The sequence below is a fragment of the Podarcis vaucheri genome (genome assembly GCF_965113315.1).
Source record: "Podarcis vaucheri genome assembly, chromosome: 3".
In the NCBI taxonomy this organism is placed as follows: domain Eukaryota; kingdom Metazoa; phylum Chordata; class Lepidosauria; order Squamata; family Lacertidae; genus Podarcis; species Podarcis vaucheri.
The window spans coordinates 126,351,544-126,365,146 of NC_138761.1; the positions used below are offsets into that span (position 1 = coordinate 126,351,544).

Below are 13,603 nucleotides of genomic sequence, written 5' to 3' on the forward strand. Positions count from 1 at the left end.
GTTCAGGAAGGATTGTAGCTGGTGCAATGGCCTTAGCTGATGGAAGGTGCTACATGCTGCAAAGGCCTCATGGACCACAAAGCTGGATCCATCAGTAAACCCAGTGATTTTATAATTAATTGAAACATGAATTATTGGTTTTAAATAATTGAAACATTAAATTTAATTTAATTGACACATTAAATATTAGTTTTAAACAAATAGGAATGCTGCCATTTAATTTGATCCTAAACCTTTAATGAAATTTTAAAATACTACAACATATCATTAAATATTAGCATTGGATTGGGACTGTTTTAAGAAACTGTCCATTCTTCTTAGTCACATATATACAAAAAACAAATAAGTTTACACCTCTTCTGAAGCATAGTATGAAGCGGGGGGCATGGCAAATAAGTTTACACCTCTTCTGAAGCATAGTATGAAGCGGGGGGCATGGCAAGAGGTTTAGAGATCTTTTAACTGCCATTGCAAAACCCAAAATATAAGAGTTGTTGTCCAACACAAAGATTGCTGCAACATAGCACTGCCCAAGAACATCATAAATATACTGTGTGATAATATTATGAATAGCTTTTAGGTCTCATAAATAAGACATTCCAGCTATTTTAGTGAGTAGACACAAGGAGAGCGGTTCTGGACTACGTCTTACTGCCAAAGAGAAAGGGGGAGAAAAGGCTTTCAGAAGAGACGAATCTTGCATAAGCACAACCTGCCTTGCAGACTTGTCCCTCGCTCTCATCCATTCCACTAAGAGCAGCCCAGCTACATTAGGACACCTGCCAGGAAGAGGTAAAGAAACCCGTCAATAAACCTGTGCATAGAAATGCTACCTAAAAGCCTTACTCCAATATAAGTGTACTTTAGAGTTGCAACCTTAATTTTTTAAAATGTTGCTTTATTGTTTATGGTTCATTGCGTTACATCATCAATATGTGTATGACATTTAGCTAAGTTTCTCCTTTCTATCAGGGTCGCATGAAGCAACGTTGGATCAGTGTCTGGAGACTGTAATGAGCTGGATGATCTGAAATTTAAACGTTATTGTATTCTTTAAAGTATTGTCGTCTTGTCTTTTTGTAAACCGTATGGAGGATTTAAAAATAATAATCAAGCGGTGTATAAATTTTGTGAAACAAATAATAAACAATAATTTATAACATTTATATACACAGCTTGACTGTAAAGCAGACAAGCCCTCCTCCCAGACAGGAGAATCAAGGCGCCTGTCTCGGAATAAAACCATTTGATAACGGCGGGCAGCCCCTCAGGCGCTGCTCCACGCGGGGGAAAGGCTCGCGGGGTCTTTTCGCTCCGGGACGCCAGAGCCGCGTCAGCCCCAGGCGAGCTCGCGGCCCAGGAGAAGCGCCTCGCGCCTGCAAAGAGCACAAGGCCGCCGAAAGGCCCGCCCTCCTGGCTCGGCCTGCTTTCTGATTGGCGGCGTCGCGCAGGCGGCGCTGCCCTTCAAGGCCTGCGGAGAGGGCGCTTCCGTTCGCGAGGGGGGGCCGGGAGGCCGGGGGAAAAGGAGGAGGAGGCCGCCGCGCTCTTTTGCCTCAGCCGCTCCTCGCCCCCCTCCAGCCCCTCTGAGGAGCCCCGGGCTTCCTATGAAACACGCCGTAGAGATATACAGTATAGATAAATATATTCTCCCCACCACACGCAGGGCCTCCCCCCGCCCGCCCGCCCCCGGGAAATAGGTGAAACCTTGGAAAAGGGGCGGAAAGGAGGTAACGACTATCTACTGGCTTCGACGAGAGCGGGTCGGGGGGGGGTCTCCGCCGCCATGGCCCCTCCCTCCGTGGATGGCGCCTCCCCGTCACGCGGCTCCCGTCTGTGGCGCCCGCCATGGCGGGTTCTTCTGCGGCTACAAATGGCGAGGCGGCGCCTTGGGCGGGCGGAGGAGGGCTGGGGGGGGTGGGCTTGGGGGCGGTGGGTCGGGAAGCAGCCTCGGGCGCCAAGGTCGCTCCCGCTTCTCCCTCCCCCGCCATTTCTCCGCCCGTCTGTGGGGAGGCCCGAGAAGCGGGCGCCGGAGACATCTGTATATGGCGCTTGTCCTGCGTGACACCCCCCCCCCGCTGCCTGCGCCTTGGCGGTTCTGCCCGGGGGGAGGGCGCCGCCAAGAGCGGAGCTCTTCCTGTGCCAAGGAATTCTAGCGGGGGGGGGGTTGGGGTTCCGCAATGATGGCGCTGGGCGCGTTCCGCTTGCCCGGGGGGAGGAGACGCGTGTCCCCCCCCCCAAAACGCACAGCAGCAGCCCCGCCACACACTTGTGCCGCCTTCTGCCGCTTCCCGACGTGCAGATGGTTCAGGTGCGCCTCCAAGATGCGGGTGCCAGAGAGAAGGGGCAGCATCTCTGCGCTGAGCCCGTGCGAGGAAGGGGCATTGCGCGCCGCGTGGGAGGAAGCCGGCGTGGTTGCCTCTTGCTCAGCAAAGTCCGCCCGTGGCAGTTTCGCAGGAGCTTTGCAGTCGATCCTTTTTGAAAATTCAGGACACGTGGCCTTACTGTAAAACAATGCCAGCCTCTGCGGGGTTTGCTCCTGAGTAAAGACAAGACCCCCCCCCCCAAATGCTAAAATGTCCGTCCAACGCCTCTAGGATATATAGGAGAGAGGGGAGCTGGACGGACGTGTGATCGTGTGTGTTTTTGTCTTGTATTTTACTCAGGGGCAGACCCGCAGATTCCAATAGCGCACCTCCTAGCCAGGGAAGCAGGGCTTTAAGGGGACAGGAGTAAACGCACCACAATTGGAAAAAGCAGGCTTGCTATTCGAAGATTTCCCTTCAAACTCGGGGGCAGGCAGGAAGAGTTGCCGGGCATCCATGCCTATTGCTCCCCCAGCCACCCGTTGGCACGCGGAGAAGAAGCGCCGAGCCCCCTAAATTCGCAGCAGCCCTTCCGAGCAGGAAAGGGGCGCGAGGCCGCTTGGCGGGGAGCCCCCGGCCCCAATCCGGAAGGGGAGATTCCCCCCGGGGAGCCGCGAATCAGGGAGGCCGGGGAGGCGCCCGGCCCTCCGCGGGGAAAGGGGAGGGCGAAAGGATGGTGAGACACCGTTTTAGGCCCGCCTCTTTCATTGAGGAAATTTAAATTCTTTGTGGTTTTCCCCTCTTAACCAGCTTGCCCTATTCATTTATTTCCGAGGGCAGATGTAGAGAAGGATCGGGGAAATCGGGCACGACAGGAAATTTACGTGAAAATTCTTTTAGCGGTTTTTTGCGGGGGAGTTTATTTTGGTTTTTAATATATATATTTGTAACCTATTCTCGATGCTTTTAAACTGAGATATACACGAAGCAGGGCGGCAAGGACAAACAACAACAACAACCTCCCAAACCAACCTTCCTATTTTTCCGAGCGTTTCTTGTAATTTTTGTGGGGAGAAGCGTGTCTTAAATATTTTCTATATTTATAAAACGAGTATCCCCACGTAAAGCTCTAAAATGTCGTCATTTGCAAAAGGTAGGAATTGCTTCGTTTTCCTTTAAAGCTGCATGATGCCCGGGGTTGTGTGTGTTTTTAAATAAAACAGCTATTTTCCACAAGCAGAGGCTGCCGAAATGCAGTGGTGATGGGTGGTAAAAGGAGTATCACTGGGTTAATTAAGCAGATCTTCTAGTTGTTGCTCGGGTGACAGCGGAGCACGGCCGCTTTCTCTCAGCTGATTCTTCTAGCTTGGGCGAGAGAGTATGTAGGCTTTCTTTTTCTCTTCTTTCAATACATAACATTGCAAAACCGGACTGAAGTGTCTTGTAGCCGCTGCATCTGAATCTGGCAATTGCAGGTGGGGTCTGTAACTGGGTCCGTCCAGATTTGTTGCCTGGCCTTTCTGTCCACAACAGTCAGGGGTCTTTAAACCTTTATCTACATGTCTTGTGGTTTGGTGTAATAGTTTCTGGTGAATTATAGCGTGAGATTTTTCTGGTACGGTATGGCTGTCTCATTCCACGGGTTCTGTGTAAGTGGTTTGATTCTCGGAGACTTCTATTGCGAAATTTGGAAAAGTCCATAAGACGTTGTTTCAGGAAGCCTGATGACTCTGATACATTTATTTTCTTTGGGGAAAAAAAGGATTCTTGCAACAGTGTGAATTATTTTAAATTAAAAGTTTGTCCCCTTTTGTATGCCAGAAAAACTTTATAATTATCTACTTGGAGAAAACAGATCAGATTTTCAGTCCTTATGTGTAAATTGTGCAGAATACAGTACTTTGAACTGAGAGAATATATTAAAAGTCAAGTATTGATTTTTTGGGAGGGGATACTGTAGAATATATAGTATACGAGTGCAGTATGATTATGTCTTGCTTGTAGGCAGACTAATAAGAGAGCTAAGAGCAAGGTTGATTGAACCTGAAAGTCATCTACCTACAGCCAGTCAACTCTGTGCAACAAGGGACGATGAAATGTTCTCCTTATGTGTGCTATTGCACTTTTAAAGCCCAATACTGGAGGAGGCCATTTTGTGTATAAAAGGGGGAGGTTGCTTATGTTTCTCAAAGTGTCAGTTTTATTAGGTCAAAGGTAAATTTAATTTCCTTATTGGAATCGAAACAGTTGTATTTTTAGCATACATTTAAACACTTCGAAATGTCCCCTTCTATGCTTACAACCTGACATGGTATTTCCCAGCCTGCTGGAGATTTCTATCACTATGAGTAGAAGCTGAGGAGTTTACGCGTAACAGCTTCCTATTTTCTTTTGCTCAAATGGTTTGTAACTGTATGCTTGGGTGAAATTGCTTCATGGTACGTCAGATTTTATTCCCTTAAATGCAGAATGGGTGTAGTAGAATACATAAAATGCTGTGAGCTAATTTTAAGAAGGCTAAAATGCAGACTAAGTGTTGGCAAAAGAAAATGAGCTTGACCTTTAGGGAACAGTGTACACTGTTCTCCCATTATATTTGATATTTTAAAAAGATAATTGCTATTTAACATTAAATTACTACAGCATATTGTTTACAGATGAGGTAACCGGCAATGGCCTACACATGACACTTGTGCTGCGTGCCTTAATTCTTTAGCCAGTAAAGTATTCTTAAAACCTGTGTTACTGGCTGCATAAATATATATTGTATGACATGTATTAAAGATCCCTCCTTGGGGCTACTTTGCTCTATGGTAATACCTGTTAGCATTTCTGTAAACTAGTTTTTAAAAAGAAACTGTAACCAAGACTCCTTTCTGTGCTGTGAGTTTGTATAGCGTATTCTATTCAGGCAAGCCAGGTTTGGTCCAAACCTTTGCTGAAACTATACTTAAGGTATTAAATATCCATCTATGATAACATACTATTTTTCTTGTTTTTTGTTTTGTTTTTAGGACTACTGATTTATTTCAAGTTTCATACTTAGGGATTATTTTAAGCATTTAGGCCAAGTAATTTGATGGACCGTTAGCTATTAAAACTCAGCTGCACACTTGGATTTAATATTTATTCAGGCAGATAATTGGTAGATGGGTGGAAAAGAATTTAGGATTTTACCCTTATTCATATGATAAAATACCATCAATTCCAAGGGAGAAAGAATGACTGAACTAAATTGCATAGCAAAAACTACATGATGCCAGAACTGTTGTCCTAAATCCTAAGAAGTGTGCAGGTATGGTTTTCATTGCAACATATAAAACATTTGGTATGGTGCTTTAAAAGATCAGTCTCCATAAAACACAGAGCGAATATCCAATGCATACCTAGTCCCAAAGAGGTCCCATTGAATTCAGTGGAAATTGTCTTGAAATAAAAATCAATAGGAATGGAATATCCTTTTGATTTCAGTGAAGTAGAGCTAAGTGCATGTTTAACCCTCCCACTGAAATGAATGAGACTTTGGCTGGATCTTGCCTAGTCTTCCTCTAAATTCAATATTTACAGCCAGATGATAACACTTAATTTTTACATGAACAATTTATTTGGACAGATTATTGGGCTTTAGCTCACATAAGCATGATTTCCAACTGTTTAACCAAACCCTTCTTACTGAATGTGACCCTTATATAAATTTGGGACATTTGTTAATAAGAGTATTGCTAGAAAAAGAGAGAGACCACCTTTCTTCTTGCACTTAACATTTAAATGGCAGTTGCCTAACGATCACACTCATCACATTGTTAGTCAACAACTGTCTCTGAATTGTTTAAGAAGGCATGTAATTGGTGATGTGTTAGCCAGGGCATTTGGGTGTCCCCTAGTTTGTCTTTTATTTCTTGTGTTAATATGGGTTTGTTATTTTTGTAGAAGTCGGTTAGGTGGTATAAGCCTTTGATTTGCCAGGTTTCGAGTAGTAAAATCAGCTGCAACTGTGCACTTGACAACCTTCGAATACCTCCTAACAACAAAGGGACACAACAAAGGGATGGTATCTGCAGTATACAAAATACTACTCCAAAATCCCACAAACCCTATATGTAATACAAAAACAATGGGAGAACGACATAGGCTATGCGATTAACCCCACCTAATGGACCAGAATGTGGTCTAAACCTTTCAAATCCATATCGGCGAAAAGAAAAGAACTCAATCTGAAACTCACAGGTGGTGCCTAACACCACAGAAACTAATGCTAATACAGAGGTACCTCAGGTTACATCCGCTTCAGGTTACGGACTCCGCTAACCCAGAAATAGTGCTTCAGGTTAAGAACTTTGCTTCAGGATGAGAACAGGAATCGTGTTCCGGCGGTGCGGCGGCAGCAGCAGGAGGCCCCATTAGCTAAAGTGGTGCTTCAGGTTAAGAACAGTTTCAGGTTAAGAATGGACCTCCAGAAGGATTAAGTACTTAACCTGAGGTACCACTGTAAGCTCAGGAACCTCACCAAAATGCTGGAGAGGATGCACCTCCACAGGCACATACCTCCACATGTGGTGGGAATGTCCTAAAATCCAACTCTTCTGGACATCAGTCATACAAGAAATATGCAAAATAACTAAGCAAATATTAGAAGTCACTCCAGAACTGGCCCAACTAAACATCTTCCAAAACAATAATGCCCACTCAACACAAAAACTACTTTGGAAAATCCTGGTGAATGATTTTCACCAAGAGATGGATGGTGGAGTGCAACCCTGTTACTGCTTCTGGACTCTCAGCAGCTTTTGATTCCATCAGCCATGGTATCCATGCTTTGACAAAATGGGACTTTGACTTCCTGTTTCTGCAAATGGCAAAAAGGAGTGCTAGTCCGATCATCTGACGGACTCAAGCCCCTTGGAGATACAGGGGGAAGCACCAAGGCGAGGTGCACCCCTTAAAAGTCTTGAGAGGGTTCTCAAGGTGTTGAGGGGTCCAGCAGTCTGCAAAAGGGCTCTCCTGTGACCCTCAAACCCCTGTTCTGAGAGGAACGGGGGGGGGGAGACCGGTGATTGAGCCTGCGGACATGGCAGTATTGCAACTCTGCGGGAGCGAAGCCTCAAACTCCCCCCTGCAGCAGAGATCTTCTGAAAACTACATTTAAGCTGACGGAAACAGAGAAGATTAATTATTGGATCTAACTAGGCTGAATTCGGCACTAGAGGGAGGAATAAAAAGAAAGTCAGATTTGCAGCCTGTCACCTACACTTTTTTACATTCCAGTGAAACTGGTAGGAGAGGTCATTTGGGGGCTAGAGCAGAAGACAGCTGCATATTCCTGCATTGTACAGGGTTAGACTAGATGATCCTCAGGGTCTCTTCCCACTCTGATTCCATGAAATCACATTTTTTATACAGAAAACACAATATCTTTTGTTTTATCTGCTTATCCCAGGGAGGCAGTAGATACCTTAACCAGGTATTTGGAGGCAGTTGTAGGATAAGGGCAAACAGCTTGGAGTTAGTGGAAGACCTCTGATCTGATGAAGGTTTGCAGTCAGTTTTGGACCGGGCTTCCTCCAACACTGCCCCCCGGTATGAAGTTTGGGGTACTCCTTTGTCTATTGACACCTATGGAAGCACAGGTGACCTCTATATAGGAGGTCTGCCTTTGACAACAGTTTGGGAACTGGTGCAGAATTAACCCCCCACCCCAAATACTTGTGGGGGCCTGGTGGTTTGATCAGATCACACCAATTTTGCATTAGCTGCATTGTTTTCCCATTTATTTCCAAGTTCAATTTGGTATTGATTCTGACATGTAAACCTCAGAATGGTATATAATCTGATGATATGAAGGACTGTGTGTATGTATGCCCAAGAATGTGACCAAATGCTACGATTGGCCTTTAAAGCCCTGGTCAAGGTCTGTTAAGGTTGATCTGGTTGGTGGGCTTTTGCGATGATGATGCCATGCTTGTTGAATTCCCGCCCTGGGAACTACAGTGGTGCCCCACAAGATGAATGCCTCGCAAGATGGAAAACTCGCTAGACGAAAGAGTTTTCCGTTTTGGAGGTGCTTCGCAAAACGAATTTCCTATGGGCTTGCATTGCAAGACGACAATGTCTTGCGAGTTCCTGCTGGTTTTTTCCCCTTTCCCACCCTTTTTCGAAGCCGCTAAGCCGCTTATCAGCTGATCTGATCAGCAGATAAGCCGCTAATAGCGCTAATCCGTCAATGGGCTTGCTTCGCAAGACGAAAAAACCGCTAGACGAAGAGAATCACAGAACGGATTCTTTTCGTCTTGCGAGGCACCACTGTAATGCCTAGTTCTCTCGCTTGCAGCCTTTAAATCAGTGTTTCCCAAACTTTTTTGGGCAACGGCACACCTGTTTACTGAAAAAAATCTCGCGGCACACCACCATTAAAGCCCCGCCCCGTGACGTCAGCGCGCAGCGTCACGCCGGGAGGGACCCACAAAAGTGAACGTTTTTTCCCTCCCCCTTGCCGGGGAACCTCCAAGCTTTGGGGGTGGGAGGAGGCAGCAGAGCGAGGGACTGAGGGACGGCAGCAACTGAGGCGGCGGCGGCTGTTGTGGTGGTGGTGGCGATAGCGGGCGGAGGAGGGGGCGGCGGCGGGGCTTGAGGAGCCGTCGCCGGGAGTTGCTGCTGTTGTTGCTGCTGCTGCCCGGACATGCCGGCCTCCTCCTCCTCCGCTGTCTCGCGCTCCTCCCTTTTGCACGCGCTGCCCCGCCGCTCGGCACCACCACCGCGGAGCCGCCCCCGGCTCGACGCGGATCCTCGCCGCCGCCACCTCTCACAGACCGACTCGCCCGCCTCCCTCCCACGGCACACCAGCCAATGTCTCACGGCACAGTAGTGTGCCGCGGAACACCGGTTGGGAAACACTGCTTTAAATGAACACTTTCTATGTTCATTTAATTTTTCATGATAATTTTTCAAATATGATTATTTACACTCCAAACTATGTGCACATAATTGCATTGTACCAAAAAGTTTTGGGATGTCAGTCTCTCCTTGTCTTCTGCTATAGTACATTACAGTGGTACTTCAGGTTAAGTACTTAATTCGTTCTGGAGGTCCGTTCTTAACCTGAAACTGTTCTTAACCTGAAGCACCAGTTTAGCTAATGGGGCCTCCCGCTGCCGCCGCGTCGCCAGAGCACGATTTCTGTTCTTATCCTGAAGCAAAGTTCTTAACCTGAAGACTATTTTTGGGTTAGCGGAGTCTGTAACCTGAAGCGTATGTAACCTGAGGTACCACTGTAATTGCAACACTTTCCTCCCTGAAAAACAAAAGTGGCTATTGCATGCTTAACAGAGGAATTAGAAAGTGCCACATACCTTCTGATATAATGAAAGCCATTAAGCATGTTAGAGCTATTTCCACATAAAACAAAAGTGCTCTGGGCAATTATTGCAACACCTAGAAATGCCTTTCTGTTAAATCAGGAGTGTTGTAAAATGAAAAGCAAAGTTTGCATGTTGAAACAGACATTTTCATCTGGATGATTTTGAACTTTGTTCACAATTTCTATTACAAAAGAAGATGTGTGTTTCAGAATCTCACTTATATTTGTCACTTCAATTTTTTCCCCTAGAGCTGCATTCCCAAATTAATCTTGTGTTTTTTTCCTGAGACTACCAATATGTTCAAGGCATTTATGCATTAAAAGGGGGAGTTTGTTTTAAAAATTACCAAAGCAATATAAGGCGAATCAGCACTCTCAGGCTTCCTACCAGATGCTGATTTTGTTCTCTGCATGTGTGAAATAAGTGGCTTTAAGAAACAAAGTAAATACAGATGAGAGGGATAGAGCAATTCACTTTTTGTGTTGCTTAGTAATGGCTGAATACCTGAATAAGCGTATGTTTTTAAGGGAGGGAGATAATAACAGACAAATTACTGGAGGCTAACTCTCATGGAGCATGACAGTTCATGAGCAGGTTTCTATTTTTATACGAGATATTTTGTATTGCTTGGCAAATCTGCAGTGCTTGGCTATTGAACAGCCTGATGCCCTTGCTTGCAAGATTGCTATTAGTTCTTAGATTTTTATTGATGGCCACACTGTCTGTTATTTCAGTACATACACAAATGGAAGTGCATCCTCTTCCTTTGGTCCATTGATTAATAAAATGGAAGCATGGTGTGACTTTTAATTCTGTAGAAAAGAAATCTGAAACAATACAAAACTGCTTTCTAATGCATTCTTAGTTACCTACACTTTACCCCACAAGCGTTTTGTTCCCATCTCTCTACCTCTCTCTGTTTTTTATAAAGATTTTAGCAAAGCGATGTCTCGGGCCGGTACTTCCCAATTCCAGGAAGCGATTAGACAAGAACTGGAATATTCCATGAAAGTGGAACTGGACAAGATACTTGGTACTGCACCACAGAATGAACTAGAGGTAGGGACTTCAATTATTTAAATGTGCATTTGGTATGACTTCTAAAAATTTAGAAGAATATTTGAAATATGGGCAGATGAACATTTTCATGTTAAATTGGTTTAAGTTGCTTTGGGTTGCCTTAGGCAAGATAAAATGACTAACAAATTGAATAAATAATAAATAAATGAAATAAGTTATAGACAGACATCTTTGGACCTGCTAATCATGTAAAACTCAGGCCTGTTGAGAAACTCTCTTGTTCTTTGGTATGTAGGTCCACAGGATGGTAGTAAAGTACAGTTTTATTTAGAATACAGTCTCTAGTATATTGCTTTTCATTTTGTTGAAACTAATGGTGTCTTAAGACCGGATCAGCTGTTACATTTGCCCAAACTGTGTGATGACAGAGTGTGCTTTTCCTGCCCAGCCACTTGGGACATTTCCCTCACTCTGACATTGCAGACATCTGTGCTTGGATATTATGAGACATCAGTAGGACATTGTTGGATGTTACACAGTGGAAAATCCCAAGATGACTACAAGCTCTACATGTATAACTTGCATAACTGGGTGGATGGGCAACAAGTAGCAGATGAGAACCAGTGTAAGTGCAGACCCATGCCTTTGGGGACAAATTTCCCAGCTTCACATGCACAGGATCTAATTAGCTGTAACTACCCTGTGAAGCTCACTGAAGTGAAAACAAAGCAAATTCCAGATTTCAAATTAGATAAGGGACTGGAAATTAAAACAGCAAGTATTAGAATATTATACAAATCAGAGATGCAGTTAATTTAGTATATTATGTGTAGTTCAGGTAGTTGGTTGTATTTTCAAAAAGGATGATGTACAGCTAGTAAAGGCCATCTAAAATAAATATGGAATTAGAGAGCTTTTCTTGCCAGGAAATACTAAGGTGGCTGGGACTTCATAGTTTAGAGAAAATACTCCTAAGAGAAGAAGTTACATCTTTGAACTTAGTAAATAAACTATTTTTTTTTTAATTTCTAAGAAATCTTTGCAACACCTTTGTAACATAATCCAGAAGTGCATTCAAACCATAATACAGTGAACAAATTTGCCCTTGCTTTTACAGTGGTGCCCCGCAAGACGAATGCCTCGCAAGACGGAAAACCCGCTAGACGAAAGGGTTTTCCGTTTTGGAGGTGCTTCGCAAAACGAATTTCCTATGGTCTTGCTTCGCAAGACAAAAATATCTTGTGAGTTCCTGCGGGGATTTTTCCTCCCCCCCCTTTTCCCAAGCCGCTAAGCCGCTTATCAGCTGATCCGCTAAGCCGCTAATGGGCTTGCTTCGCAAGACGAAAAAACCGCAAGACGAAGAGACTCGCGGAACGGATTCTTTTCGTCTTGCGAGGCACCACTGTATTTAAAAATTATAAACTGCTTGACTCTTAAGAAAAAAACACAAAGTGGTTTGACATCTTGTGAGCTGCCTCCCTCCTGCCATGAGGTGGTGAAAGTGACTTTTTCTCCCTTGAAAACTAACCAGAGCTAAAGGGGAAAGTTGGAAGAGTGAGACTCATTTCCTCTTTTAAATTACATGTGCTTTTCAGGGCTCAGAATTATTCTGCTGGATCCAACTTTTGCCCAATTATATTGGGAAAACAAAGTATTTGTGCGCTTTCTGTCTCTCTTGGGGAGGGGAGAGAAGTAACCAGAAGTGGCGATGCCCATGGCACTTGCTCAAAAATGCATGTCTGTTCATGGGTGTATAAAGATTGTTGACCACTCTCATAACTTAAGTAAAATTAAGAAACATTAACAAAATGTGAAATGGAAGAAAAACCCCTTGACCACCAACCTAAAAGGAAAACTGAGTTGGGACTGCTATAGCCATCATTGGGGGGAGAGTCCCACAATTAAGGCACTCCCATCAAAAAGGAGTGGTGTGACATTTATGAAAGATTAGAAGTGAGAATGAAGCATTTGTTTCTTGACAAAACTAATTGACATGGAATTCCCTAAAAGATGTGGTGGGTACTAGGTGAGATAGCTTTAAAGAAGTAATAGACAAGTGTATTAATGCTGGGTTTATCAACAGCTATTGGAATCTGGTTATACCTCTGAGTCTCATAGTTTCTTGAAAGTTTGATGGAAGAGAACCTACCAGTCTCTTTTCCATTATAGGGTCTGTTTAATTTAATGGGAATTGTAAAGAAACTCGGTTTCACTGGGGCTTGCATAGGAGTTAATAGACACTTGTGCTCTTGGCTAATACTACTTTAAAAAAACTTGCCCTCTCATGTCTTCTTTCAGCACACCAAGAAAGATCTAGAAGGGTTTAAAAAGCTCTTTCACAGATTCTTACAAGAAAAGGGACCTTCTGTGGACTGGGAAAAGATCCAGAGGCCTCCAGAAGATTCTGTAAGTTGCAACATTATGTGAATAACCCCACTGCAGTGGATTTTGTTTGTTTTGTGACTCCACACCCTTTGCTTGCTGAATGGGCTGTAAAACTTTCCAGTAACCAAATTTCCGCCAACCAGTGTTCTTCCTCTACATGCTACATTGAAGTCAATAAATCACATGACACACCAGCAGCTCCCTATCCTCAAGATGTGAGGTGGTCTCCATCACTTAAGAGATCGTAGCCAATAGCACCTCTGGGTGGTGGAGATTGTTTCCAAAGCTTTCCTCCTCCTCCGCTGACAGCACCTCTCCCAACTGTGGCTCCTGTGCCTGCCCTTGCGAGAGGCGGGCGGTGGTGGTGGTGGGACCAGCGGCCAGAAAGGGCTCCTTTTCGGCCACTCGTCCCGCCACCGCTGCCCGCCTCACTCAAGTATAAGCTGAGGGGGGCTTTTTCAGCATTAAAAATGTGCTGAAAAAGTCGGCTTATACTCTAGTATATACAGTAATTATCTTTGCATTGCTTCTTTATGTTCT

The 13,603-nt window shown here is 44.5% G+C and overlaps 1 protein-coding gene across 2 annotated transcripts in view; it reads left to right on the top strand.

The window, feature by feature from the left end:
• Window positions 1–1,619: 1,619 nt before the first annotated feature.
• The window catches only part of UGP2 (UDP-glucose pyrophosphorylase 2), a 30,330-nt gene continuing 18,346 nt past the window's right edge, over window positions 1,620–13,603 (top strand). Inside the window, exons 1-3 of one of the 2 annotated variants that reach the window (XM_082215790.1) lie at window positions 1,620–1,727; window positions 10,590–10,717; window positions 12,977–13,084. In XM_082215790.1, the coding sequence (XP_082071916.1) occupies window positions 10,604–10,717; window positions 12,977–13,084 (222 nt within the window). In that variant the 5' untranslated portion in view covers window positions 1,620–1,727; window positions 10,590–10,603. Of the gene's footprint in view, window positions 1,728–2,999; window positions 3,457–10,589; window positions 10,718–12,976; window positions 13,085–13,603 lie in introns of those variants that run through there. The other variant, XM_082215789.1, reaches the window with a different exon arrangement.